This window comes from Carassius auratus, chromosome 24 (assembly GCF_003368295.1).
Source record: "Carassius auratus strain Wakin chromosome 24, ASM336829v1, whole genome shotgun sequence".
NCBI classification, from domain to species: Eukaryota; Metazoa; Chordata; class Actinopteri; order Cypriniformes; family Cyprinidae; genus Carassius; species Carassius auratus.
Window position 1 is genome coordinate 2,168,867 of NC_039266.1, and position 26,554 is coordinate 2,195,420.

The window sequence follows — 26,554 nt, forward strand, 5'->3', positions numbered from 1 at the left end:
CCAAGACATTTCAGCTATACACTGTATTGACACACACTTCATTAAACATGATCCTACTGAACTACATACCTTCTGCTCAGCAAAGCTACATTTATTTGATCAAAAATACAGTAAAATGTTGAAATATAACACTTTAAAATAGCAGTTTTTTTATGTAATATATTTTAATTTATTCCTGTGATGCACAGCTGTATTTTCAGCATCATTCCTCCAGTCTTCAGTGTCACATGATCTTCAGAAATCAGAATAATATGATGATTTACTGCTCAAGAAGCATTTCTGATGTTTACAGTTGTGCTGCTTCATATTTGTGTGGAATCTTTGATACTTCTTGAAATAGAAATCTTTTGTAACATTATAAATGTCCCTACCGTCACTTTTGATCCATTTAATCAGTCCTTGCAGAATAAAAGTATTCATTTTTTTCCCAAAAAACAAAAACTTTTGAATGGTAGTTAAAAATTAACCAACAACAACAAAAAAGGACTCCTGATCAAAATTGTTTCCAGAAACCTAAGATTGAATTTGATCTGATTTATAAAGAAATTACTTAACAGTGGGTGAACATTTCCTTCAGAATAACATCCACAGATGAAACGGTCACAAAACCACCAGAAACTTGCACTGAAATATATATTCAGAATATATTTAGGCCTCAGTTTAAGAGTTCACTGAATTACATTTCCATGCATTTGGACTACAGTTTTAATAAACTTAATGTGATGCATATTTGTCAGTGATACATGAATAAAACAGGCCAGATTTCTGTAAAAACAAACTAAATGTGTATTAAAATATGCAATAGCCAACTTAATATATCATTAATAATTGAATATTATTTGTTCCATATTTTAACCATGTACATACTTTTTAACTGAATAAATGTTAATAGTTCCACGATTCAATTTGAATGAATGCATTTTGATTGAAATCAAATCAAACTATGCCAGTGACCTTTTTCATTGATGCATGACTGACAAATATTAATCACACTAGGTTTATTAGTAAACTGTGTGATCCAAGTGCATGCACTTTTGGCCTAAATATTAGTTTGAGCATGTAAACAGTCAATCTGACACCATGTTGACTTTAGGTCAGCTGATGAGGCGATGCACGTGTTTACCTGCGCTCTCTATGAGGGACAGGCTGCTGCTGCTGCTGCTGGCGGGTGATGAACGTGGTTCCCCACACCGGACTGCTGTGGCTGGTCCTGAGCCAGCCCATCGGAGCGGCCGGTGGGAACGGAGCCGTGCCAAACCCGTGATCTGATTCTCTATCCGTGGTCAGAGACGACGCAGAACTCCCCATTGCCACGAGCAACTTAGAAACGCACACGCTGCGTCCTTCTGTTTGTCTTTCATGCACATAAATACAGTCAAAAACAGAGGTCAACAGGTCTCAAGCTCAGTTCACAGGGTCAGACATCTTTAGTCTGCCAGAGATCAACTTCAGGAAGTGGCTGTGATTGACAGCGCTCATGCACACAAGCGAGTCTTATATATAATCCACAGTTGCAGTTTTCCCCAAAGGTGTGCGAGGGCCACGAGCCCTAAGGTGGTGTCTAACCTGCCATAACCTCGCCTGAGAGGAAGGACGACGGTACAACACATTACTGAAGCACTAGAGACTAAAACACTCTGTTTAGGGCTTCAAAAGAGAAAGTTTAACGTAGCGAGAAAGTTTCCAGTCTCCAGTTTTTCTATGCGTCTGGTTGAGTCACGGCGCAGTCCCTCTAATCATGTCCGCTGCCTGTCTCTCTCTCTCTCTCTCTCTGTCTGTCTGTGGCTCATCTTTCCACAGCTGTCACCGGGATTACGATGCGTCACATTTCATCCAGCCTGCAGAAGCAAATATTCCTTTCACCGCAAACAAACATCAGGGTCCAGAGAACAAGCATATCAATCTGTGTGCATCTACGCATGCGAATGGGTGCATGTATGTGTGCGTGCATTTAATCAGCGATGCATGCGAAGAGCAATTTTAAAAACTATTTCTACACGGTATAGTACAACCTGTTAATAATAGTAAAAAAAATCTTACTTTTAATTACAATTCAAGAGCTAGTAGAAATAAGCCAAATTTTAATTGTAAAAAATATTTTTTAAATACATTTGTTTTTATTTCATTTCAAAATTTTAAGGTATTTTTGCTGATACCAATAACCACCATTACTTTATGTCAAATATGACTGATATAATGATTCTTCATGCGTTTGCATGCTTACATTTTTTTGTTGGAAAGTTCAGAAAAAATTATTATTAAAAAACACCAGTAAAAATGTAAAAATCATGGTAATATCTGCCGATACAAGCTTAGCCACCAATATTCTGTGTATACCTTGTAAGCTCTAAAAAACGAATCAGTCAGATATAAAAATGGCATAACATGACTGTGCATGCATATGTGTGCAAACCCCTGTATCAGTATCAGTGTGAATGCGGCTGCGCATGCATGTGTGTCTCCAGCATCAGTGGACTCAGATGACACAGAGAGGGTTTCTGACCCAGCGGAGGCCCTCAGCGAGTCAGACTGCAGGTGCTGCAGTGAATCTCGTCCTGCATGTGTAGATCCAGCTGCTCATCTCATCTGAGTCTCATCTAAAGCTCGTGCAGATGTTCATAATGTGACAGCGACGGCTGTGAAGGTTCTCATCTGTCTCTCCAGCCACCGGAGTATCAAGTTTGACACTCAGATCGCGACTATGAATATTTAACGGCGCAGAGAGGCTCGGGTGAGGTGCAGTGGTCTCGGGCCCGGTGAGGACATGAGTGCTCCGGTTCCGCCGGTCCTCCGGTCCGATGTGGATCTCAGCTGCGGTCGAGCGTCAAAAGCATCGGGATGGATGAAACAGACAGATCCCTGCTGCAGTCCAGATGTGCGGTGGGGGTCGGTCCCGCTCGGTTCTTTTTGCCGGTTCGGTCACTTATGATTCGGCTGGAGCGGATGATGATGATGATGATGATGATGATGATGATGCCTCGCACCGCAGAAGCACACACAACAGCCAAACCGCAGCAGTGTTTTCATGCATTTCCTCACGGGAATCATGATGAAAGCATGCGTGTGTATAAAGCGAAGTTTGATGTGCATGCCTATGCTCCAGTTATTTATTTGATTCGCTTCTTAATTCAGCCCGTTTCTCCAGGACGCGCAGACGCGCGAGGATTACGGCGAGTCAGCAGCGCGCATGCGCAGATGTGACGCTCACCCTCTGCCACAGGACTCGGATTCTCTTGTTTATCTCGTGTATAAATATATACACTAATAATCTAGAGACAATAGGTGGGTGAATTTCACAAACCCAGTCGAGAGCACGTCTTGGTCATTTTTCATCTCAAAATCATAAAACGACATATCTAATAAATTATTATTTAAAAAATATAAACTATTTCAAAAAGTTATAAAAATATGTTTTTTAAATTTAAGATTAATTTCCATTCAGAATGTCGTGGGAAAAGACCTAACGAATAGAAAAAAAAATGAAGGTTGAATGAGCTTTGGTGAACATATTTGGACATCAGTTGTGTGTCTTGCATTGTACTTGTAAAGCTACTCATTTCTTCTATATTATGAGACATACTGAAGAAAAGTTTATAATATTCCAGTTTAGAGCATTATTATATGAGAAGACAAATTATGCTAACTGCATTGATATGTACAGTATGCAGAAAAAGGAAGTGTCCCTGTCATTGTTATTCATTACTTAGTTGCATTATTAAATATTCTTAATACAAACTTCAGAAACTGGAGCTGTGATCCATGACATAGCAACATCAGTTGAATTTGAGCAGTAGGTCAAATGTGTTGAGAGTTTGTTAGTTAATTAGGTGTGTGTGTGTAAGTCATACACAGGAGATTCTATGGAAATTAATTTATTGCACTCTCTCAAGAACTCAACTGATAAAAACCAGTCTGACAAGATCTTACGCACGCATACGACAGCTACAGATTCTTGTGGTGTGAGAGAGCCGATGTGTGAAACAACTAACTGAAACCACAACAGACTTGATTTTGGATCGAGTTAACAATGACAAAACATGCATACAATATTTAAGGCATGTGACACTGATGACTGCCGATTCAGGAGAAAATGCGTCACTGTTCAAACACACACACACACACACACACACGCACACACACCTTCTTCATAATGAGTCTCAATGAGCTCAAAAGACTTCTACAGAGCTGATACTCAAACTCTGTGCCCCAATAGACTGTTTTTATTTTAGAGTTCTAAAACATTATTTGTGCATTTCCTGCCTAAGTTAGCTAATTAACCACACACACACACACACACACACACACACACACACAGTAACACTGTATATTCAGAGCCAACTGACCCATGAGAGACAGACAGATTGCTGAATACATATACAGACAATCTACTAAAACTACTATACTTCATTATTCTTACAAATGAAAATTGAACATGATCTAAAAAAACAAACAAAACAAAAACAAAACTGAAACAGAAATGAGAACTACAGAGAGAAAAGATATTCAGTCTGAATGAGGAATTGATGATGATTGATAAGTATGGTTAAATTATTCATAAACATGAGCTTCTTTAAAGTCATTCATATCACACACACACACACACACACACACACACACACACACTCAGTTCAGCTCAACAGTTAGATGTTTTACACAGCACTGCTTAACATACCAAATTTTAGCTTCTGAGGGAAACTTCCATATCTCCGAATTCACTTCCTAGTTCAGAAACATCAATAAACCAGAGCCTAAACCAGCACGTAACCCCTGACCAAACCAGAGGTTAAACTATAAAGAAACCAGCGTTCGAATTTAGAACGAGGAGTTCTCTCGGTGGCAGAGTGTTACATTGTATCACTTCGTCAATGAAGTTTTAAAAGGATGAAACGATACAATGTAACATTCGATGCGACTGTCGCTCGAACAATTAAAGAAACAGAACCCGCCAAAACACAGCGTATGGAAACACATACAGGCTACATCATATTATATACAGCTTGATATATGAGGTGTTTTATTGGCTGTTTAATCTGCGTTAGAAAAGTGATCTTACTTGTGAAGCACAGGGGGACCTTTGGATGGACCGATGATCTTCTCTTCCTTGATTTGCCCGTTTAACTTTCCCTTCTGTTGTCCGAAACGATTCATTTCCTCCCCAAACTCGTTATTCAAATACGTATTGACCCCCCACGAGCTCTCTCTTCCTCCAATCCATACTCGTTTGTGGGTGAGTTGATGTGTGATCTGGTTGGTTTGATAATCTCGCAGGGTTACTCATGCTCCTCAATTGAAATAATCACAAGAAACAGATCGCCGCGCATTCGACGTAAACCCGCGCTGGAACCCCGCACTACGCTGATAAGAATGCGTAGCTCTCGTTCAGAATGCGGATTTCTCAAACTCGATTCCCAAAATGCCTTGTGTGTGTTGGAGAGAGATAAATTCTCATTGGACCGCGAATGTTGTCGGACTATAAAACAGTGTCCTTGGAATACATGGTGTTTTTCCTACAGGGGGCGCTTTACGGCTCAGAAACCTGAATCCTCATTGAGCCGCGTTTAAATCCCACGACGGTTTTTAGTTATTATTATTTTTTTAACTGTACATTTGAAAATCTAAAACTTACAACGATTCATATTTAAAAATTTAAATCACAATCTGTGTCAACAGTGTTTATAAAAGTATATATATATATTTTTAAATCCTCAATCAGCCAATCGTGATTGGTCCATCCCGACTAGCGTTGAGAAAAGTAACAGGTATCAGGTGACGTGCCGTCTACCGCAACCGCGTCTTGACAATATTTTATTCACGAATAACGACGGTATGGTATTTTAATGCTCGCTGAATTGAAAATAAAATGTAAAGGCTATTAGGATATCGTACTTGAATAATTAAAGACAACCTCTAGGTCGCTACGCTTTATTTTCCACAGCCTCTCTATCTCTTTCTATGAGAGAGACTCCCGGATGTAGTTTAATCGAGTCGGTTTTCTCAACTAAAACCGAAACTGACCCTGTGGTAAATTATATAAGGATGATACGGAATACACTAAACATATCTAAATATTTTAATATGGATGTATCAAAACTTTATTCTAATAATAAATAATATTTTTTTCTAATAAAAAATAGACTGTTTAAAAACGTAACAGTTTGAGGAAACATTTACTGTGAAACTGACAGGCGACACAGTGATTAATAATTTACATGCACATTGTATTTTCACTATAACAAGAAAAGCGGTGACTTGAGGCGCCGCTATTATTTTGAGGGTGATTTGCGACATCTAGCGGAAGAACGATAGTACTACTAAACTTCAGAAATAAACTGTGTCTAACTGATGGAAGATTGATTAAAAACGTTCCAAGTGTTCCATCTAGTGGTAAACAGTGGAAGTTCTGAGAAAATAAGGTCTAAGATTTCTTACTCTGTTAATGGATGCATGCCATTCTTATTAGAGCAGGCATATATATTATTATAATCATAATTCTAAAGAAATATTAAGGCTTATTTGCAAGTTATAGATTAAATATATAGTTTAAAGAAAGACAGAAAATGTTAAAAGTCCTTAGTTTAATTGAGTTTGATTATATTGGAATGAAATATCCATTTAAACGGTAAACCAGAGAATAATTAGTAATAGAGTCATAAAATAATAACATAATGCAGATGCATTTTGGTGCAGTGATACTTCAAAGGACTTTGTAGCTATTAATCCAGCAGCCACTTGCATAAACATAGTGTGTTAAGACTTTGTCTTGAGAACTAGACCAATTAGCAGTTAAATCAGTCTTTTCAGATTCAGATTAGAGCATTTTATGTAACTGATTTTTAAAGAGTCTTGCAGAAAAAAAAAGGATTTATGCAAAGAAAGCAGTTTATGCAACTGGCACCAAATCTTGGGGTTGTGGGGGAATAAAAGAAAACCCAAACTTCCCAGTTTCATTGGCATTCACCATATATTCAACAGTCTGTTCTTATAGCAGCATGTGAACAGATTTAATCCCAGTAATTCTGTGTCACCCGCTGCATTTGTGCTTGTATAATACATGTTTCAGGAAATACTACATTTGCCAGGAGTTTGGGCTTCTCCCTCCAGTATTTTTGGATTGTTTCCTATTTTGGGTTTCACTCCTATTTTCCCTCTGTAAAATATAAATAATAGTATTTATATAAGTCTTTTCTGAACCTAGGAACTTTAAAAATCACATTTTGAATATACTGTTAATGTGTGCCATATGCCATTTTAAATAATATTTTTTACAGAATATTTCATATACAAAACTTCAGATTTTGAATATATTTTGAAATATCTGATGTTTGATTGTTTGTTACGTTGTGATGACAAATAACTAGATAAAGTATACTTTTCAAGAATTCTATAAGTGCCTTTAATTGAATAATTGGCCATATTTCTAGGGCCTGTCATTAAATGATAATAATTAAAACCCTCCCTTAATTTGGATGAACGTGTTCTTTTTGTTATGAATAGAAACTCGTTTGAACGTGTCACATCTAATTAAAATAATCCGAGACATGACAAAAAAAAAATCGCATTTTCATCTCGGGAGGAGCGAGAGCGACGCGAGACATACATATATATCTCGTGAGACACACACTGCTTGAGTTTTAAATCCCACAGAAATAAATTAAACACCTGGAACTGCAGGTAAATTTACAGTGGAGCACGCCGTGGGCGTGGCTTAGTGGATCAGACTCGATCCTTATTGGTCAGGTACGATGGGTCTATTAAATAATCATCAGACTAAATAATTTTAAATAATTTTCTAAGTGTACGTTCTATTAAGTTAAAGTTTTTTAAAGGTAGTATTATCAAGACTGTCGATTTCTAATCATATATCCACATAATGTATTAAACATAGCGGAATATAATAACATTTTATATTAATAGACAAATACAAATACATTTAAGACAGTTATCTTCTTTGTTTTTGTAAATTAAAATAACTTGTTTCATAACAAGATTAAATATTAAGACTCAAGCCGATGACGTCGTCACGTGATGCCTGTTACTTTTTGCAGCTCAGATCAGAATGCGATAGATTTTAAAAATAGTTTAGCTTTTTGACTGCTAGATATAAAGATTTTTGGCAGTGAATCGTCATTTAGATATGATATGTGATTTTTAGAAATAATAATATTTAAACGAATGCACTTTTAAGTCTCAAAAAGCTAAAATCATCGGGATCTCTGTGTGGTAGATGAGCGGCCGCGCGCCCCCTGCAGGAAGAGAAGGGTGATGTCACAAAGGAAACTGTTATTATTAGTAACATAAGTAACATTTGATGCCCAAAATGTAGCCTCGGTAAGCAGTTCACTGTTTAGAGATACAGACAACAAGTGAGTGGACAATTAGATCTCAGCGAGACCGGTGCTTTTTGTATTCATCGATTAAATCAGAAGAGACTCAAACGCGATGAGAGGAAAATCAGAGCTGAGACTCTGGAGGAGTTAAAACTTTCGGAGTTTGGGAACTCAGCGACTTCTTTGTGTTGAAGGTACGCGTGTGTTTATCAGACACTCACTTGACTGACTGTGTTTGTTGCTCTCGACTGTTGGTTGTGTGTTACTGAACTGAAGATGGTTTAGTTTGTTTATTTGGTTTGGGATTTGAGCAGGTTTTTGTTTTGCGCGCTCATGTTCAGCGGTTGTCATGGCGATCAGATGTCGCTTTGAGTTCACATTTCCAGACAGACAACGAAACAAATTGAGTGCATTCAAGAAAACTTAAAAAATGTGTGTGTGTGTGTGTGTGTATATATATATATGTATGTATGTTAATGTGTGTGTTTGATTAAATGACAAGTGATTCTCAAGTATTTTCATTTCATGTTGGAACATGACTGAATTCATATTAATTATTAGTGTAAGTATTATTGTTATTATTAGGTGACAATTTTTAAAACATTTCTCAAGTATTTTATATCATGCATATCAATCACAAATATTAATGCATTTTCTTGTTACTCTATTTGACTGATTGAACAAAATGTGCCTTTTCATGAAAGGCCAAATTATGCTTTCTTTCTTTCTTTCTTTCTTTCTTTCTTTCTTTCTTTCTTTCTTTCTTTCTTTCTTTCTGTTTAATGAACTCTGTGTTGTCAAGATCATATTTCATGATTTTCTTGTCACATGACATAGGCTTGACGATATCACACATTTAACCTATTTTGTGGAAAAGTTTAACATATCAAAATGACTTAAAGTTCAGAAACTGGAAACATGTTCAGTGTGTTCAATGCATTTTATTCTTGGTGGTGCACTTCATTTTCCATGTCTTTATTGTAATGCATTTAATGTATTTTAACAAAGAACAAAAAAGCAAACAAACATGTAGTTGACATACTAGATCTAGACAATCAAATGGGCGTCGCGTCATTGAACCGCATGTAAACACAACAGCTCATAGAAGTCAGAAATCATAAAAGTCTATGATGTTCCTATTTATAAAAAGTAAACACCGAGTGTGTGTGTGTTTGGGCGAGTGTGAGGAAGTCTGATGGTAAGGTGTGTCCTGTATACAGCAGGGTCAGGAAAAGGATGCTTACACACACACACACACATTATTATATGCCCATAGTGGCTAAAGGAAAGGGCCTCTATTGTTGCTTATGAGTTTGTGAACAGATGGATCCCAAAGTGTGTGTGTGTGTGTGTGTGTGTGTGTGAGTGGGAGACGTTTGGATTGAGATGCATTTGTCCAGTTCCACAGGAAATGAGCTGCTATGAAGTGTGTCATTTCCCCCGTTCATTCTGTTCAGCTCGTGAATCATTACATGGATGGTGAAGTGGACTCTCTTATTTCCCGCTGACGTTCAGAGAAGTGAGTCAGAGGCGCGGGGAAGGTGAGCGTTGAGGGAGGTTGTGATGAGCTGTCAGGTGGGTGACTCACAGGAATGACATTATCCAGTAAATATCAGCGGAAGGTTAACGCGGTTGATGGCTTGATTGAAAGATTTGCAAAGCATATGATGATGAAGTTGCAGTCATGCCAGGAGCATCTGTTCACGTCGAGATGAGACTCTGTTTGAACTTGTAGAGACGCTGGAATACGACGGCTGGCGGCTTATGTAGGGCTTACGTTAAACACACACACACACACACACACACACACACACACAATGATGCAACATCCAGGATGTGAGATTTCCTACCAGAAAAGCATGCATGATCATACAAAGCTGTTTCCTTTGGAAGCCTGTTTCTGCCACAGGATAAAAAATAAAAAGGTAATTGCGACTTATTATGTCTCACAGTTCAGACTTTTTCAGATTTTGACTTCATCACTATTCTGACTTTCTTTACATCTTAATTATTAGATTATATCACAATTCTGACTTTTTTCTCTTCGCATCTTTTCGCATTAAAGAAGTAATTGCTATTTTTCTTACACAAGTAATGTGTAGTTTACATCTCGCTGTTGTTTCTTTGCAATAAAAATGGTAATTGTGACTTTATCTCAAACCCACAGTTTAGGCTTTTTTTCAGAATTGCACGACTTAACCTAAATTCTGAGTTGACATTTTGCAGTAAAATTATAACCTTTTTTTACTTTCTCGCAATTCTGATTTTTTTGAGTTTACATATTGAAATTCTGAGATTGTATTTTAAATTCTCTTTTCTCTGAATTCAGTTTACATCTTGCAATTCAATGTTCTGATTTTAACTCAGAATTTCAATTTCAGGTTTTAATCTCACATTTTTTATTTTTTACTCCGAATTTGTAATTTACATAAATCCAATAAGGTTTTGCAAAAAGGTAATTGCCTTTAAATCCTTTTCTCTATGAAATGCAAGTTTATTTCTCTCAATTGGTCGTTTATATCTCTTTAATCTGCATTTATATCTCACAGTTTTTATTTTGTAAATTAGATTTAGTTTTCTCTGAATTCTTCGTTTCTCAAAAAAAAAAATTGCACATTTATATCTTATATTATATTCTGCATCTATATTTCACAATGCTGAATTTATATACTGCAATTCAGGAATTTCTTCTCAGAATTTGTGATAAAAATTCTTTATTTGTGACATAGAAACACAGAATTTTAAGGAAAAATTTTACAATTGTGAGAAAAAAGTTGCAATTACGTACTGTCATTTTTTTTAGTAAAGAAGTTTCAAGGTTGATGTGTTTGAATTCATCATCTTTCCCAGACGAGACTATCCAGTGTAATCAGCAGAGTTGTGTTTTTTCAGGTTGATTAGATTGGAAAAACACACTAATTGGTTACAAACCACATTTAAAGGTGAAGAGGAACAGCTCTAGTGATGATTCCTCTTTTCCTGTGTGAAATCCTAACCGCGTGTGTCTGTGTTTCTCTCAGGATGTTCGCAGGCTGTTATGCTGATGTATTCAGTACGGACACGCTAATGGAGTAAGTCCTCATGTTTTGCATTTTATTAACACACACACATCAATATTCATCATGTTTAAAAGCCCTGAAGACAGGCCTTGATGTTCTGTGCTTTTAGACAACTATTCAGACGCCTATAAATCAGCATATATATATGAACATGTTGAGATGATCAGAATTTACGAATATTAACCCTAAAACATATTTAAAGTTAATAGTTTAATAGTTAAAGTGAACATGTGGACAACTCTAACCCATATGGGAAGTTTGGGTTGGTGAGATTTGTGATGTTTTTAAGAGACTCTTCTGTTCACCAAAGATGCATTTATTTACAATACCAATTGAATTCAGTTCAATAACAATGGTTATATTATGAAATATTATTACAATTTAAAACAGCTGTTTTCTGTGTAAACTGTAATTTATTTCTGAGATGCACAGCTGTATTTTCAGCATCATTCCTCCAGTCTTCAGTGTCACATGATCTTCAGAAATCATTCTGATATACTGATTCATTGCTCAAGAAACATTTCTGATTATTATCAATGTTGAAAACAGTTGTGCTGCTTCATAATTTTGTGGAAATGTTTTTAAGGATTTTTTGATTAATACATTAATTTAAAATAAAAGTGGAACATTTGAATGTATTTATTCTCACTTTAGAACTAATTAATATGTTCTTGCTGAATACAATTATTAATTTATTTAAAGTAATAATATATATGGGCCCTAAACTTCAATTGGTAGTATACATTTAACTTTTTTCAATGTTTATTTTAATGCCTTATTTAACTTGGGAAGCATGTTTCTCCTAAATTGAATGGTATTTTTGGCTTAAAGTAGATATAATATCTCTCATTATATTGTTTAATTATCATGCATAACAGGAACATTGCTCATCAGTATCTGCCATAAAATGTGCATTCATAAAAAAAAAATCAGGCAATTTTTTCGATATTCTCATTTATGTAAATATTCAGAACCTTTACTGAGCTGCCTAATTAAGCTCAAATGTATTGATGCACAATTGATGAACTGTGGTGAAAATAATTCTGTTCAACAGGAAGTGCTAATGTCATTTTGCTGAAATGATGCACGCACTTCCTTTGGGCATCACAGTCCCAGACTGAGTGTCATCTCATTAGTGTTGGATTTTATAACCCATCATGTCTATAAAGGGAAACACTTCTGGCGTCACTCGATGAGGCACAGCGTTTCGAGAGTTGAAGCTGGTTAAAGGTGACAATATTGGCTTTAGCTCCTCCTACCACTCATTCATCATCATCATCATCATCACACCCACTGCAGCCCATTTGTAGTTCAGTGTAGGTGTTAAGTATACAATATCAAATAATTGTTCACTCGAAAATGAACATTTGTTTCAAATGTACTCACTCTCAGGCCATCCCAAGAGTTTGTTTCTTCGTCAGATTTGGAGAAATGTATAATTGCATCACTAGCTCACCAATGGATGCTCTGCAGTGAATGGGTGCCGTCAGAAGGAGAATCCAAACAACTGAAAAAAATGTCACAATCCACAAGTAATTCACATCACTCTAGTCCACAAATTTATTTCTTGTGAATCCAAAAGCTGTGTGTTTGTAAGAAACAAATCCATCAAGATATTTTAACTACAAACCATTAAAACCTCTAAAAACCTCTAGTCTTCTATAGTAATGCTTTCTCAGGTGAAAAGCTGTCTTCTCTGAATATAGTGAGAAATAGGTACAGATCAATTAATTGTGTTTTTTTTATCAGCTTTTGGACTCTCATTCTGACGGCACCCATTCACTGCAGAGCAAAACCACCAGCATCAATGATCCGTGATTTAAAAACAACATACTGGCTCGTCCAGTGTGTGTAAGACACTAGAGGGCAATGTTCCTTCTTTGTCTGTGTCTCTTTGAAACAGCATAATACAATAGTGTTATGACTGTTTTTGTAGTATATAATATTAATGGTGTGCTCAGTATGGAGCAGAACATGTGTGAACATGTTCTATATGCAGAGAATAAACATGCAGTCATTGAAGTCATCAGTCAAAATGCTTATATGGAGGTCATGCACTAATATTGAAAGGTTTTTTGTTACAGTTATTCCTCCACATATTTATTAATTTCAATGGCCAGTGATGTGATGTTTTTTTAATTGCAGTGAAAACAGTGGCTTGTTTAGTCCCTTCCCAAACTCATGCCATTGGTCAAGTGCTCGTCGTGATGCTTAGACAAGCATAATATCATATGAAATATCATTTTCCTTTTGCACAGGCTTGGATGTTTGATAGTGGAGAGTCAGGTTAGCACGCTAACAAACACAAATAACAGCTGTGTTATGAAGCTGTATTGATCGCAGCAGTCTGGTCGTGACACGTGTGCTATTTTTGATGTTTCTCCCAAAGGCAGCAGATATCACCATCATCATCTCTATTGTTGTTACCAGCATGGGTTTTTTAAAGCGAGATATCTGACACATGCTCCGAGCCATTGTCTGTGATGTTCACACATTTCTATTTTGTGCGCTCATGAACTCGCGTGATGCTTTTAATGCAAATATCCACCTGATTCCTAGTTTACAAATTCATATAACCTGATGCATTGCAAGCTATTTCATGCTGTATTGTTAATTCCATGTATACTACTGTTTGAGGTCAGTGAGACTCTTCTGCTCACCAAGGCTGGGTTTATTTGTTTAAAAATTCAGTAAAAACTGTAATTTTATGATATATTTTTACAATTTAAAATTTATGTTTTTTTATGTGAATATATTGTAAAATGTATTTTATTCTTGAGATCCTAAGCAGAATTTTCAGCATAATAACTCCAGTCTTCAGTGTCACAGGATCTTCAGAAATCATTCTGATATACTGATTTATTACTCAACAAACATTTCTGATTATTATCAGTGTTGAAAACAGTTGTGCTGCTTCATAATTTTGTGGAAATGTTTTTTTCAGGAATTTTTTTATTAATACATTAATTTGAAATAAAAGTGTAACAGTTTAACATTGGTGAATATTTTCGAAGAAACCATAAAACATTTTTCAGGATTTCAAAAGAACAGCACTTGAAAATATGAAATAGAAATATCTTAAATGTATTACCTTTTGCTTTTGGTCAATTTAATGCATCCTCCTCGCTGAAAGTATTAATTTTATAAATGCTAGTGTATATATGATTTTTCATCACCCCTTTTCACTTTTCACTAATCTTCATGCAATTTAAAAGAAATTATACTGAATCTGTTTTAATTTAGAAATACTGTATGTTTGGATTTTTTTGTAATTTGGGGGGATCTGTCTATTAAAATGGTTGAAACTGCATTGGAAATGAAAACCTTCATACTGTCAGTAAGCAAGAGTCTTGCAATGTAGTCACGCAGACCTGGCTTAAATGAATCCATAATGATTGCACTTTGCTTTGATGCGTTTCATTGCGTTTTCTTTGATTAGTTTGCTTGATTTCACTCTTTCAATTAGCATGACCTGCATATACAGTACATTCTGTTACATCCATCCCCACCATATTCAGCTTCTATCAGGAGAGCAAAACCGCAGACAGCAGCAGAAGCGAGATGCTGCGGAGAGGAAAATATTCTGGACACAGTTGCACGCTTGAACACAATTTATTCTCAGTGAGAGCGGCGGACACAGCCCTGTAAATCTGCCATCAGTGTGCAATATATATGCACTCAGTTTTGCTTGCAGCAGGCAAAAATGGGCCAGCTGATAATGCAATCTTTTACCTGTTTTTTTGCATTTTCATTTACTTTCAATATCCAGCCAAGAAGTTAAAGAAAAAAAGGATGCAATAGATGAACTGGAGCACAAAATGACAAGCAATGCTCTCCTGTCCTCAGCCAGTATTGATTTTATGAACTCCACTCTCTGAAGTGCAGCCCAGGCTGCCGTCTTTATCAAAGCAGGACACACACACACACACAAACAGAGATGTGTCGTTCTGAATGCAGAACAGTTGGCAAAAACCACTCGTTCCAGCAGCGTTACTGCCTTTCTCTGATTGATATTTTTCATCTTTACTCATTCATTTTTTGCTCCTCCTCTGCTCTAGATTATATTAGTTCTTTCAGAGCGTTCGGCACGCATTTATGAAACAGAGAGAGAGAGAGAAAGAGAGAGAGCCAGAGAGAGGCTGAGTGAGAGCGAGAGATGCAGGATGCTGATGTTGTTGCCGCAGCACTGATGATGCTCCGGAGGGAGAATGCTGAAAGAAAACACTAAACTCGCTCGCGTCCGTCTCATTGCATCTCTCTCGCGAACAACTGCTGCTGCTCCGCGCTCACTGCTGTTTCTGTGGGGATGTGAGAGAAGGAATATGACACAGCCGCTCGTGGAATAACAGCAGAACGCGGACGCACACAGGCACGCACGGGAGGGACAGAATGGCAAGTTTTGGGAAACTTACGGATTACTTTAACCGCCGGCGGTCCAGGGATGAGCTCATGGCTCGGAGGGACGGCCGTCGCAGTGGCAGTTACTGCTGCACAGTAGCCGAGGCCAGGTACTCCCAAATCACAGCGCAGGTTTGAGAGTGTGTGTTCTGTGTGTGCATGGATGCATATGTGTCCTGCTGCATGAGATTTCATACCTTTATATTGAAGATGACAGGTGTGGTTGGTTAATACTATAGTGCTATGCTGACATATAACATGTCTCATGTGGCATTACCTTAAAACAAGACAAGCACATTCAAGAATCAGTCATAAATACAAGACTTCAAGGACACTTGAAAACGTCTTTCTTTTGGCTAACAGTTTTTGATGTGTGTGTAGTGTGTCCTAGACGGTTAAAGTGCGGTCAGTTCACCTGGATGGGGCAGAAATCATCTGGTCAGTGTGCGGACAGAACAGGGTGGGATGAGAGAAATGGGCAGCCAATGAAAGCAGAGAATTTAGATGGAGGGAACAGACAGGGAACTGATTGGCCGGGATAGGACTGACTCATTTGAATGTTGTTGTCCTCAACCTTTGAAAAGGTGTAAATAGATCAGATCTGTGAATGTAGTCTGGTGTCTTTGTCTTTATTGCTCAGGTTTTTATGATACATTATAGAGCTGTAAATCTGAATGAATGTGGAGCAGCTCATATCATATCGAAATCTTTTATTTTTGATCACATACTTTACTGTCTTGGCAAATTTAAGCATGAGATTATTGGAGCCTTTTTTTCAGGAGAAATATCGGAGACGTAGATGATGTAGAGTGATGAACATTATGAAATAATTTACTCATCCTCATGTTGTTCCTAATTGGATTAGAGATTTTATTTTTATATTTGCTTTTATTTAAATTTTATATTTATTTTATTTTTTGTTATTTTGTGTGTGCCTTTGTCATTATTATTAATTATATATAAAAAATATATTTTGATTTAGTTAAAATTTATTCAAGCTTTAGTTTTAGAAATTTCAGGACTTCAACTTTTTATTTCAGTTTTGACCAAAGTAATATTTAAGTTAATCTTTCTTTAATTTGAAAACATTTGAAAAATTCTGCCAAATAAAACATTACTGTACAATTTAAATAATATATAAGTTCTCACATTACTGCAGTGTTTTTTTGCATTAAATTCTATTAATAAGAATAGTGTGTAAAAATCAGCCAATTTTTAAAAATGTTTAAGTTTACATTTTTAATCTAATATTTATTTTTTTTGCTTTATTTCAATTAAAAATATATTTTTAGCTTTACGTTTTACTTGACAGTAACAACTCTGCAGTTCTGTCATTTTTAAGTCTGTGCTCTGTAAGAACATGTAACAAGTGAAACATGGTATAAAATGAGAAACAAATGTAGGTCAGGATTTGTTTTTCTCCGGTGATTTGATGCTGGGATCATAAAAACTCAAGCCAGAATTAGGAAAAACACTGATGTCAACCAAAGCGAGAAACTATTTCAGAGCAAGTTATTACATTTTGACAAAAGATTACAAAGACCAACATTTTTTTCTCGTTTAATTTGGAATTAAATACACCAATGAATCACAAAAAGATTGGGAACATTTATAAAAAAAAAAAAAAAAAAAAATCTGCTCTAGTATTAAACTTTCTTTATTAAACTCATTAGTGAATATTAATTAAATCTCATTTTCTTTACTACTTCAAATTTAATTCAAGTCCGTAATAAAATGTGGATGCTCTTTAATGTCATAATTTGTAACATTTGTCAGTTTTGCATACCAAGTGCATTATTTATTAAATGAATAGTTTAACTAAGCTTGTCTAATGATGGGAAAACCTCTAATATTTGATCAATAGTGAAGTATATATATTGGCACAGACCTCGATCAAACTCTCTGCAGCTGCTCTTCACATCTGCGCTGCCTGTGGCTTTTCGTCGTTTTTGGGATGTTTTGTAGTGAGATTATTGTATCTGGACTTTATGAAATGCAGAACATCTTCTGTTTGCGCTGTAGCTTTGATTTACTCCAGTGTTTTGGATGGAAATCGTGTTGCATAACCTGACGCCTGTTGAGATCAGAGACAGACGGCATCACATTGTGCTGTAGAATTTCCTCGTGCAGTTGAATTCGCTGCTCCGTCGTTGCCAGACACTCACACGTGAATGTAGCCAAATCTCTACATGCTGTTACTCTTCATTTTGCAAGCTTGAAAAATAATGTTTTTAACATTATTGTAACCTTACAGAGAGACCAATATAAACATGTTCATGCATGCATGAAACACATTGTCTTGAGACACATTAAAACTACTTTATTACACGCATTAAGTATAGTGGCACTAATTATTAAACCATAACAATAAATAAGTAACAAATGAATGAATAATCTCAAGTGTTCAAATACACAGCCACTCACATGCATACAATGTAAAGTGTTGTTTATTTTATTATTGAGTTTATTTATGCATGCATTTTAATGAATGGGACTGTGATTGAATATTGATCTGTTATTGGTTCTGATTGTTTGTGCTCCAGGTCTTTGGAGCGACGGCTACAGAGGCCTCTCTTGGCCAAATCCAGGACATTACCCAGCATCCCTCAGTCCCCAGCCTCCGTCCGTGTGCAGCAGTCGGAGAACGTTTGTGAACGTCAGCGGCGTCCGCGTGTTCCCTCCAGCCCTGGTGGTCTTGAGGCGTGTACCCTGCCTCCTGCAGGTACTGTGTGTGTGTGTGTGTGTTTATTTCAACTGCACAGCCGTGATGGCAAAACATATTTTTCTGAACTCTGCTCTTGGTTTTAGTAAAGCTCTGTTCTTGGGTGAATCTCATGGAAAGCTCACTTTTCACCGAATCATTTCTTCTGAATTAAGTACATTTAAATTTTGTTTTCAATGTTTTAATTACCCTCAAAAAGGAGTCCAGTACCTATTTTTGTAAGTTCTTTAAAAAAAAAAAAAAAAAAGTACATTATAAATTAATCATTCTGTTTTTATGTTAAAAGTCTATAAAATAATTACATTTATTCTTAATGTTGATTCCCATTTTACATTCATAACAGTTACTGTAATATCTTGATTTGGCTAATTAAATCAGCATTAAAGTTAGTAAATCAAATACTACTATATTAAATAAATAATGTAGAATTAAAATTTTCACATTACAATAATATTTAATCTACTGTAATATTCATATGTTTTGCATTACAGAAATGTGAATTTGTAGCTAAAATGTCGTGAAGATGTCAATATATCATAATTGAAATCTTTTTTTAGATTTGTTTCTTTTGATTGTAGGATGCTTTTGATTTTGAATTGCTGAATTGGCTTTTATTCATATATTTTTAATGTTTTAATAATTGTATGTGCTTTTGTAATTCTTATTAGATTTTTTAAATAAATATATATTTGCTTTAATATATTTTCATTTCACTTTTTGCATTAGTAGCAATTTTTGTACTTTAACTTTAGTTAGTTGGCAAAATAATAGTAAAATTAATAGCAAACTTTTTTTTTTAGTTTTAGTTAACAATAGAAACACTGTCAATTCTATAATTTTTTGTTTTACAGTGATAAGAATTAGTAGCTTAAATTGTCATGAAAACGTCAACGCAGAAATTCTTATCGTTCCAAAAACGGCTGCATTTTCTTCGTGCAAAACATAATTCTTTTGTTTTTTCTTTTGATTTTAGAATGCAATATGTTTTGTAAGCTCCATCCTCTTCTCTTTCAGTCTGAATGGCTTCAGCATTTAAATGCACAACTATCCATCAGTTGCTCTATTGAGCAAAAATAAAAATGTGATTAAAACATCAGCGAGCGAGCGAGTGAGAGGCTGAACTGATAGAATTGGCAGTGTAGTTGTGAATGGACGAGGTCTGGAACGGGAAGCGTCCACGCGGCACATTCCATTCACAACATGTGTGAGCTTTACTCCATGTGTGATTGTTTAGCGCGTCTGCGCGTACTCCATATTTACTTCAGCCCGCTGCACTTGGCCAAATCCTCCCTCTCTCGTTCTTGCGCTTTTCTCCTCGATTCTCACAGCTGAGCTGCTCTTGTGTAAAGCTTCTGTGAAGGATTTTTTCACTGTCTCTCAAATGTTAAAACTAAAGTCTTTGGCTTCCTCCCCATTCTAGTTGCTTAGCAACCATAATCGCCAACAGAGGAGCATGCTGCCGTTTCAACACACACACACACACACACACATCGAATCCCAGCTGTCTCCCTCAGCGTGTTTGACGTGCTCATTATGTTGGGATCATGCCAAATGAGGGCCGTAATATCTGTTCGAAACTCTGACCCAGATTTGACTGACTCAAGTCTAATAAACACGAGTAACTCTGTTCCAGCGGCCTGACAGCTCCCTAACATCCTCATCTGAGAGCCACAGATCTAGCTGGCTGCCTGGGAATATCCAGCGGCGAAATAAGGTTAAATACGGCGTGTGTGATGTGTCAGTGATGTGTGATCTGTCTGTCCTCAGGCGAGATGTGGCGGCTGGAGGATGAAAATGAGGCTGTTGACCCGCGGCCGCGCTCTCAGTCGCCCTTCTCACATTTCCGGCGGCGGGCGGCGTATCTGAGGAAAAGCATCTCGGCAGATGATCACCTGGGAGAGGCGGAGTTTGAAGCCGCACAGCCGGAGGGGCGGAGCTTCGCCGATCCCAAAGTCAAACTGAAGAGGAAGTTTGTGAGTAGAAACTTAGTTTCTTTGAAGGGACAGCTCACCCAGAAATAAACATGTGGTCTTTATTTACTCAACCTCATGTTGTTACTCAAACTCTATGTATTTAAGTGCTCAGAAGTCATTTTATGCAAACTGGTGCAAGAATTAGAAATTTTAGACTTGGACCAAGTCATTTTTCCTCACCATGGGTGCATTTATGTGATCTAAAAAATAAACTAAACCATTATTCCAGTTTAAACTTTTTGACTGTTTTCTTTTTTTATCATAGTTTAAAATGTAATTTATTTCTGTGATACATTTCTTTTTTCATTACTCCAGTCTTTAGTGTCACATGATCCTTCAGAAATCATTCTAATCTGCTAAAATGCATAAATGTAAAATATGCTGATTTGCAGCTTAAGAGACATTCCTGATTAATATCAGTCAGTGTTAAAAAAGTGTTTTTTTGCTGTTTAACATTTTTGTGGAAACTGTGATACACTACTTTGTGAGTTTAGCATAAGTAAAAAACAAGAAATTAATACTTTTATTTGTCAAGAACACATTAAATGCATCAAAAGTGACAGTAAAGACATTGGCAAAATATTTCTGTATAAAATAAATGCTGTTCTTTTGAACTTTCTGTTCATCAAAGACTCAAAAAAATAGCTTGTTTACCACAAATATATAAATATTTTCAGCATTGATAATAATAATAACAATCATTTTTAATAACTGAGTACCAATAATAAATATTTGAACAGCATATCCTCATATTTTCATGATTTCTGAAGATCATGTGACTCTGAAGACTGGAGTTATGATGCTGAAAATACAACTGTGCATCACAGAAATAAATTACAGTTTACAATATATTCAAAGAGAAAACCATTCTTTCAAAAGGTAATAATATTTCACATTTTTACAGTTTTTACTGCGGTTTTAATCAAAGAAACACAGCTTTCGTGAGCAGAAGAAGCTTAAATTAAATACATGAAGGAAAATTTTTGGCCGAAGTAATTCCCTAAAGTTGTGTTTCAAAATGCACACGGAGGGTTTTGTATGAATATTTAATGTAGTGTGTATAATAGCATGAAAGGCGAGCCCTCATTACCTGTCTGCGGCGTGTAATAGAGGCTCAGGTGTCCGAATGCAACCTGACATGTCTTCAGAAAGAGTGTGTGTGTGAGAGTTTCACTGCCAGGATGGGCTCTTCTCTGGACCTCATGAGTCGTCTGTGTTTAGGGGTAAGACGCCTGTGTGTGCTTAAATGTGTTCCTTAATATTGTATAACTAAGCTGGTTAAGGGACTAGACTCATTTTTTAGCGATATATTGAACGCAGCCTTTCTGTACGGTAAGTGATAGATAACAGATAATTATAAGCTTTTGCGCAAGAGCATCACAGTCGTCACACAAATGGTGATGTACAGGCTGTGTATAAAAACAGAAATGTTGCTCACAGCAGGCAATATCAAGTCGAAATGTACTGTGTTGTTGCAAACGGTCAATTTATTAGAAAAGCACTTTAGAAAAGAGACGGTTGGATTGATTGAGAAGTTGAATGTGTAGTCCACTACTCGTGTGTTTTCTAAGCCCTTGTCCTCCTGAATCATTCAGTTTCAGCGCTGGAGTTCCATTGTACAGTAAGAAGATTATTTTGTTTTTCCTGTACTGTATGGTTTAATAGTTTTCACTTCGCTGACGCATTCAGAAACGGTTCCAGGGTTGCAGAACACTTTATTTTCAGGCAGCTTAGTTGTTACAGTATTTGTAGAAATAAACAGCGCTTTGGCTGTCGGCCAACAACAGCCGGCTTAAAGTCAGAGATTTGTTGGAGAAAATGCTGGGAAAAGCGGTTTGTGTGCATTAGTGTGAATGGCCTGCTAGATGATTGTACACAGTCTTAGTGAACTTGTTCTGCTCCATCTGTATGTGGAGATAAATGACAGCAGAGGATGTTTGAATAATTCATTATGATATTCATGGCAGGTATTTGTCATATATTAATAAGATGTTTTATTTAATGCACAGACGGTGATGCAGTAAGGCTGGACTTGTTTCTGAATTATACATTTCTAGAGCACATGCATATAGTACGTATTTCAAAGTTGTGTTTGCATGGGAAATAGAGCTAAGAAAATCATGATAATTGTTATGTTTAATGGTGATTCATGACTGTGATAATGATACTTTACAGTTCTCATGCATCCGGGTTGGATTAAAATGAATTTGTTTTTTACAAATACTACATGTCCAAGTCATATTTCACCCCATAATTACAATAATAATATTTGAATACATATTTGTACTTTTTTTGTTTTGCATAAAGGTAGTGTTATTTTAGTTTTATTTTAAAAAGTATTCATATTTTTTAAAGTAATTTTGTAGTTTTTGTCCTTTTTTCTGTTTAGCTTTTCTTTTTATTTCAATTTAGAAATTTTACTTTTTCAACTTGAACTCATTTAATTTTAGTTAGTTGCTGAGACAACATTTCTAATTGTTAGACGAAAAACAAAAAAAATCTTTCATTTCATATTTTACCTTTATTTCAGTTAATAAAACAGTTTTTGGAACTTCCTTTATTCTGTTTTAGTCTAATTAAATTCTTCTTGAAAACTTATGGTAAAATTAGATTTTTTTTTTTTTTTTTTTATGAAATCAGCATAAAGTTACAAGAGTAAAACTTATAAATACTACCATACTAAATAAATAATTTGTAAAAAAATTTTTTTATTATAAGTGCCCTAAAATTCTCTCTCTCACACTCACACATATATTTATATTTATATATTTATTTTGGGGGAGAAATAAGACCTGGACATGTTTTTATCAGGTTTCATGAGATTGTCTTTTAACAGGTTCATCATACACAAATAAAACATTCTTAAAATAAGCCTAATTAATCTTATCGTGAAATGCATTTTTAATGATAATATTGGTTTAATTCAGAGATTTAAAAAACTATTTTTTCCAGGGTAATGTTTGTGGAATCAGTTTTATGAGAGTAATTTTCTCAGTGCATTTAGTGCAGGATTTTCAGAGGTCATTGAGTGTGTGTGTGTGTGTGTGTGTGTGTGTGTGTGTGTGTGTGTGTAGTTGTGTAAGCGGAGCTCTAGATGGCAGTGCTGAATAGGCACAGACTCTCTCTGTCAGTCGGTCTTTAAATATTGTACTGAACTCAAGATCATCACACGCCTTCATTAAGAGCACAAACACTTAGAGAACATTCACAAAAACTACAAATGCACAGAAGACGAGCATCGCTGATAGGAGCAGACAGAAAAATCTAGAAGAAACGGTGAAGTTTAGCGAGTGTCTTCTCTTTTGTTTGTGCTTTGTGCTGTTTTCTTCAAAGGCACACACACACACACACACACACTCGAAAGGCAAAAGGCTGGACATTTTTTCTTTGCAGCAGTGGTTGCTGTTGGTAACATGGTGAAACGGCGGTCATTAAGGCTCATTATGTATTTAGATGTGGGGCGTCGCTCCCAAACTCATCCTCACTCTCTTCCCTCTGAAGTTTGTCCTTCTTTTCACTCTGTCTGTGTTTTATCTGATCTGTCTTCCTAACAGAAAGCTAATAAAACTGTTTAGTTGGTGCACAGTTTTGATAAAGCGGGAGTGTTTATAAACATTAGTCTGAAGATGAATGAAACGCATGTTTGCTGTTGTTTGTGCATGTGTGGATGTGAATAAATGATTTGAATTGGATAAATGAAACAATCGCTCAGTCTTTATCAAATCAGTTGGGTCCCATGAGAACTTGTGTTCAGACTAACAGCTAAAATCAACAATCATGTTTCATTTCTTACGTGCAGTAAATGTCAGCCAGACCCGACATGTGATTCACACGTTTGAACCAAAAATAAGAAATGAAAGAGGGTTTGTGAGAGGGGGTGGAATCAGGATTGAGTGAGGAAATATGAGGAATCCAAATGTTGATATCATTTTTGGTTGTTGTTGATTTAATCCAATTACTCGCCTGTAGTTTAGTGTGTGTCTCTCTGCAGCATTTTCACAAGAGGCTGTAAACAAACATCCTAGCAACCATTTAACAACATTCTAACAACCACATAGCAACACTGTTGCAGTTTTTGTCGTCAAGTAACATTTAAGACTCTTTTTCAGAAACAAATGGAACAAAGTGGTTAAGAATTGTATTTGAAATGATTTTCATTTAAATTGCTAGTACATTTCGAAAAATATGACAATGGAATTAAAACAAATTTTTGTATAAGTATAAAACTTAACGGGGTCATATGATGCGATTTTAAAATTGTTGCTTTCTCTTCGGAGTGTTACAAGCTCTTGGTGCATAAAGAAGATCTGTAAAGTTGCAAAGTCTCAAATCCAAAGAGATATTCTACCCCCCCCCCCCAAAAAAAACCCCCGACTCGTTCTAACATTCTAACACATCTCTACATCACTATGTGGGAAGATTTGCAAAAGGCTGCCCAGATGTTCATGCAAAGAAAGAAGGCGTACCATTTATTCTCGTTATAGTATTGTTGTTGCCGCACCGCCATGACATATAGATGCTGTGTGTTTCACTGTGAAACTGAAACTACTTTGTTTGGCCTTCCAAAAGAGCACGAAATCAGCTTCATCATGCCTGTAGCTGAGGAAATACATCAACTTTGCACAGAAAAACACATCTTGAGAGTCCAAAGCATTCACTATGTGATGAAGCATATTAAGAATACTATTATATGAAAGCAAAGTAAGTTATGCAAGCAAAAATATCCCTGTATGTTTTTTTTATAGTATCAATATCATACAAACAAGAATGCTGTTTTCCTGAATATCAGCGTATGAGCATGATCGCAAATGCGATATAAATTTTATACAACTGTTCAACAAACAAGTTTCATTTCAGATACAATAGTCTCTATTTTTTCTGTTTCACCAATGAAAATAGTTTCAAATAAAGCCAAAGCAGAACATCTTTGCATCTTTGAGAAACACTGCAGTGTTTTGTTCATAAATTAATCTGTTTTAGAACGAATCACGTGAGTCAATCAATCAATGATCTATTCATTTCTAAATGAATCAAGCGTTTTGAATGAATCATTTGAATAAATGATTCAGTGAATCACTCATTAAGACTTGGACTTTGTGCCACCTACTGGACGTGACCCTCCTAAATCAGCCAAGGGACCAGGACAAAAAATACACTTAGCTTAATATAGTTTAATTATCATTATCTAAAAAATCCGTGAAAATATTTAGAATGTTTTTTTTTTTTTTTTTGCAAAGTCACTGTAAAATTAGGGGTTTCAGAGAAAATTGTTCTTTAGTTGAAGCTTAAAGCTTCAGTCTCCATTCATAATCGCCTGGTAAAACAGCAACCAGTGCAGCCTTTGGAATTTCTTCTTTTATGTTTGACGGAAAAAAGAAAGTCAAGGCAGATTTGGAAAAACATGATGACAGAATATTAAAACATTAATTGGTTTAATACTGCATTGTCCTAATTTTTAAATCCTGCACTGATAAAGTCTTCTAGAGCGTGATGTTTTATTTGGGTTGCGCGCAGCAGAGCGTCTGCAGTGCTGATGTGTTGACGTATGGCTGTATACATTTACTGTGCTCACTGTGAGCAGCTCTATTCATCAGTCTTAAATAATACGGCTGCACTTACTGACCCGCACTGATTGATTTTATAGCTCTTGGGTTGAGCTAGTGTACTCGCGGCCGCTTGTTTGGGGTTTGTTGTTGCAGCGGCTGCACAGGTGGACGGCTGATTCAACTGCTGTATTTCTGCTGTCAAATTAATGATTCCTCGTTAAGTATAGCTTTGCGAGCATGCCATTTTTTTTGCAAACGCTTGACGTGTTTTCTTTGTTACTGTGGCTGTACCTGGCCTCATTACTCAAGTTTTTTTCAAATGTCTGCGTCAGTAAACCAGATTTTGTTATTATTCAGAAAGCTAACTATAAACATGTTGTCTTGAGTTAATATTTTCCATCCGAAGTGGTGGACCTGAAGAAGCGTACCATAGAAGGAAATATTGTTATGCTAATGCATGCTATAGCACCCCTTGTGGCAATGCAGTGCATATGTGTGTTGTACTAAACAGACCCATTTCACAGACTCT

At 36.1% G+C, this 26,554-nt stretch overlaps 2 protein-coding genes across 7 annotated transcripts in view; one reads left to right on the forward strand and one right to left on the reverse strand.

The window, feature by feature from the left end:
• The window catches only part of LOC113041987 (calpain-15-like), a 26,006-nt gene extending 20,550 nt beyond the window's left edge, over positions 1 to 5,456 (reverse strand). For 3 of the 4 annotated variants that reach the window (XM_026200578.1, XM_026200579.1, XM_026200577.1), the window contains exon 1: positions 1,124 to 1,308. In XM_026200578.1, coding sequence (XP_026056363.1) covers positions 1,124 to 1,308 — 185 coding nt within the window. Of the gene's footprint in view, positions 1 to 1,123; positions 1,309 to 5,053 lie in introns of those variants that run through there. The other variant, XM_026200580.1, reaches the window with a different exon arrangement.
• A 2,844-nt stretch (positions 5,457 to 8,300) lies between these two features.
• LOC113041986 (ankyrin repeat and fibronectin type-III domain-containing protein 1-like) overlaps positions 8,301 to 26,554 on the forward strand; it is a 68,788-nt gene continuing 50,534 nt past the window's right edge. The window contains exons 1-4 of one of the 3 annotated variants that reach the window (XM_026200574.1): positions 8,301 to 8,521; positions 11,348 to 11,398; positions 18,328 to 18,506; positions 20,274 to 20,479. In XM_026200574.1, the coding sequence (XP_026056359.1) occupies positions 11,349 to 11,398; positions 18,328 to 18,506; positions 20,274 to 20,479 (435 nt within the window). In that variant the 5' untranslated portion in view covers positions 8,301 to 8,521; position 11,348. Of the gene's footprint in view, positions 8,522 to 9,819; positions 9,903 to 11,347; positions 11,399 to 15,549; positions 15,895 to 18,327; positions 18,507 to 20,273; positions 20,480 to 26,554 lie in introns of those variants that run through there. The other 2 variants (XM_026200576.1, XM_026200573.1) reach the window with 2 other exon arrangements.